This window comes from Seriola lalandi, unplaced genomic scaffold, assembly GCF_002814215.2.
Source record: "Seriola lalandi dorsalis isolate HSWRI2012SDOR001 ecotype SW California unplaced genomic scaffold, Sedor1 jcf7180002054657, whole genome shotgun sequence".
NCBI classification, from domain to species: domain Eukaryota; kingdom Metazoa; phylum Chordata; class Actinopteri; order Carangiformes; family Carangidae; genus Seriola; species Seriola lalandi.
Window position 1 is genome coordinate 363,216 of NW_019525210.1, and position 3,090 is coordinate 366,305.

At 40.2% G+C, this 3,090-nt stretch overlaps 1 protein-coding gene across 1 annotated transcript in view; it reads right to left on the bottom strand.

The window, feature by feature from the left end:
- Positions 1-3,084, bottom strand: part of LOC111665718 (secretagogin-like) — a 3,274-nt gene extending 190 nt beyond the window's left edge. The window contains exons 1-3 of the mRNA XM_023420786.2: positions 2,600-3,084; positions 1,349-1,419; positions 48-143 (exon numbers count right to left, since the gene is read on the bottom strand). Of these exons, the coding sequence (XP_023276554.1) occupies positions 48-143; positions 1,349-1,419; positions 2,600-2,669 (237 nt within the window). The 5' untranslated portion in view covers positions 2,670-3,084. The remainder of the gene's footprint in view (positions 1-47; positions 144-1,348; positions 1,420-2,599) is intronic.
- Between the last annotated feature and the right edge of the window lie 6 nt (positions 3,085-3,090).

A 3,090-nucleotide genomic window follows, 5' to 3' on the forward strand; every position in this document is an offset into this window, starting at 1 on the left:
AAACGTGTTGATGTGTCATCTCCTGTAAAAACAGGAGGTGATCGTACCTCTTGGATCTGCAGACGTCCGTCAGCTGCGGCGTCACGAGCAGGTAAGAATCTGGCTCCGAGTCGTTGGATTCTGTCCTCAGTTATCTCCTCTCTCTGACAACAACATGGACATAATGTACTGTATTTTACTGCACTTTAAAACCGGCTGCTGCAGTTGTACATGATGAATTAGTTTCATATATAAAAGGAATTATAAAAAATATAACGCAAACACATACATTCAAAATGATGTGTGTAAGCTCAAGTCTTAGTCAGTGCTTTGGTCGGAAATGAAACTGGTGGTGAACAGTGGTTTTAGATGAAGTGTTGATCACAACCTTAAACGCACAATATGTAATTTTCTGCTACTAGGGGTCTCTTAGTCTAAAAAAAAAAAAAAAAATAAAAAAAATTATAGAGCTTGGTGTATGGAGTGTGGGATCATGGGAGTTGTTGTCTTCACCACCACTGCTGTAAGTTTCTCCTGGTTTGGATTCCTTCAGTGTCAGTGGTTCATGAAGTTTTTCTCTGGAGCTGAATTATCCACAGAGGTCTCCTCCTCTCCACAACAAACAGACTAGGTGATTAAAACCAGTAAAAACACTGAATAAAGCAGTTTCACATGAAAAATCTGTGTTTTTCCATCCCTCTTCAGTGGACACAGGACGTCTTGGAGGGGCTGTGAGCCGAGCAACCTAATGTTTGCTCAGCTTGTTTCTCTGATAAATCGAGATCCAGATGTCCGATGACAAAAATCCGTCATCTGGTTAAAATATATAGATAAAAAACGACCAAGAACCGAAAAGTGAATCTTAAATATGTGATTTAAAAATGGATAAAAAAAATCAATTTTGAGCTTCTGGCAGGCAGCCACAACACTGATGCATGCACATAGAGGATATGAAGTCATTGACAGGCGGCCAAATGAAACTGTTGCCACTGATTTCTCTGGTTTGAGAATTGTTAGAAACATTTGTGATCATAAAAGCTCAACAACATATATAACAGAGATGTAGTTGTGTTTAGACATTTAATGTGAAAAAAAATGACATATTGTACCTTTAAGAAAACAAGTATCAATAAACTCTGAAGAGCACAATTTAAAAAACCTGCAAGTCATTCATTATTTATATTTATATCATATTTCTCTCATGTATGAATTTTCTGTGTAGCAGTTGAACATTTCTGGCAGCAGCGCCCCCCTGTGGCTCTATCAAAAACACCTGTCTGTCTGATGACACAGGTCGAGATCCTGCTGATTTCCATGAGGTGGAAAGGGACCAAAACTCAACATGCAGCCTCATATTTTCTCTCTGTACCTTCATCCCCCGTTTTTCCAGCATGTGTTGAAAGAAGGCGTCCAGCTGCTTTCCTTCGATGTAACCATCGTCTAAACAAGACACACAAGCAGGCGTTCAGAATATAAAACTCACCAGTTCATGTGTGGATTCACATACAACCTTTAGCCTCATGAAACAAGAGTGTGAAATAAAACAAATAAAATGAAATAAACTACAATGTAAAAATCTCAACAGGATCAACACAGTGCAGCTGGATGATCCAGTATAAATATTATAGCATTTATCATTCATTCATTGATTTGGCCTATTTTACACTTGATCATGTTTTACAATTAGCAGCTTATTCTGGAGAGAAACACATTGTTGTTTGGTTCCAAAAGACACAATAACACAATTTGCCAATTTCTATAAAAATGACTGATGCAAAATAACATTATTATCTCATATCATGTCAGGGTCTCATGGATCACATTATGTCACTGAGACTTAAAGTGGAACTATAACCTCAGAGGAAGATCATGCGATATGACCGAAAGCTCCAGAGCAGCCACTATCTGACCTTGTGGTGAGATTTCTTTGTTGGCTACTTTATTCAAATCATATGAATAAACTCAGGGGATTATGTGTGATGTTCAGGACATTAGTTTGGCAAACAGATTAAATACATTTAAAGTTATTTCTGCTACAGTCTCCTTAAATTAAATATTAATTTCGGGGGCTGGGGTGGTGTGTGAAGCAGCTTCCATCCCACCCCAATGTTGCGGTGCTGTGTTTTGCTGGAGGTCTGGAGGAGGTGGTGCTACGGCTTTTCGTGCACTTCACATTATATTCACAGCTTTTTATTTACAGCGATGAACCTTGGGTTGCACATGACCTCATGAGTTTTCTCCTAAAGTCTTATGTTGTTGTATTTGTCAGAAAACTTACACAGATAATATATGATTTCTGAAACTAAAAACCAATTTGGATGGATACAACCCACAGTACAAGAAAAACATAATGTAAGATACTACGCTATGAAAATGAATTGAAGTCTGTGCAACAGGGGTTTAAAAATATGAATAAATGCTTTCAATGCTTTTAAATGCCACATATTAACATTAATGGGCTGAACCTGCATTTAACTGGTTTAACATACATTTTAATTCTCTCCTATTATTAATGCAGTTTGTCACATTATCAATTAAATGTAAACAAAATGAGTCGAGCTCCTAGAGTCACTGAATGATGTTACAGTCACATGGACTTTAAAGAATGAACCACTCTCACCATCAACATCGAAGTGTTGCCAGATCTGTAAAAATCCTGCAGCGTCCAGTCCGTCCACAGCGCGGTCCATGGTGCCGGAGACCAGTCCAGAGGTCGAGCTGCTGACAATAAGACAACGGGAAAAACAACGAGACGTAGAGCGGAGTCACAGAGAGAGAGAGGAGAGAAAGTTTATTCTGATTTCATCTTCAGGGGTCAGAGAAATGAGAGAATACAGCTCTTTTATGAAGGGAGGGGGGAGAGAGGGAGAGAGAGAGAGAGGAAGGAGAGAGATAAAGAGCGGGGGAGGGAGAGAGAGGGGCAGGGGGGTGAGGGGGAGAGAGAAGAGGAAGGGTAAGAGAGAGAATGAGGGGGAGGGAGAGAGAGGAAGAGGGTGCAGAGAAGAGGGGAGAGAGAGAAGGGGTGAAGAGGGGAGAGAGAGAGAGAGTGTGAGAGGGGGTGAAGAGGGGGGCCACTGAGGAATAGAGAGAGAAAGAGTGAGGGGGGAGAGA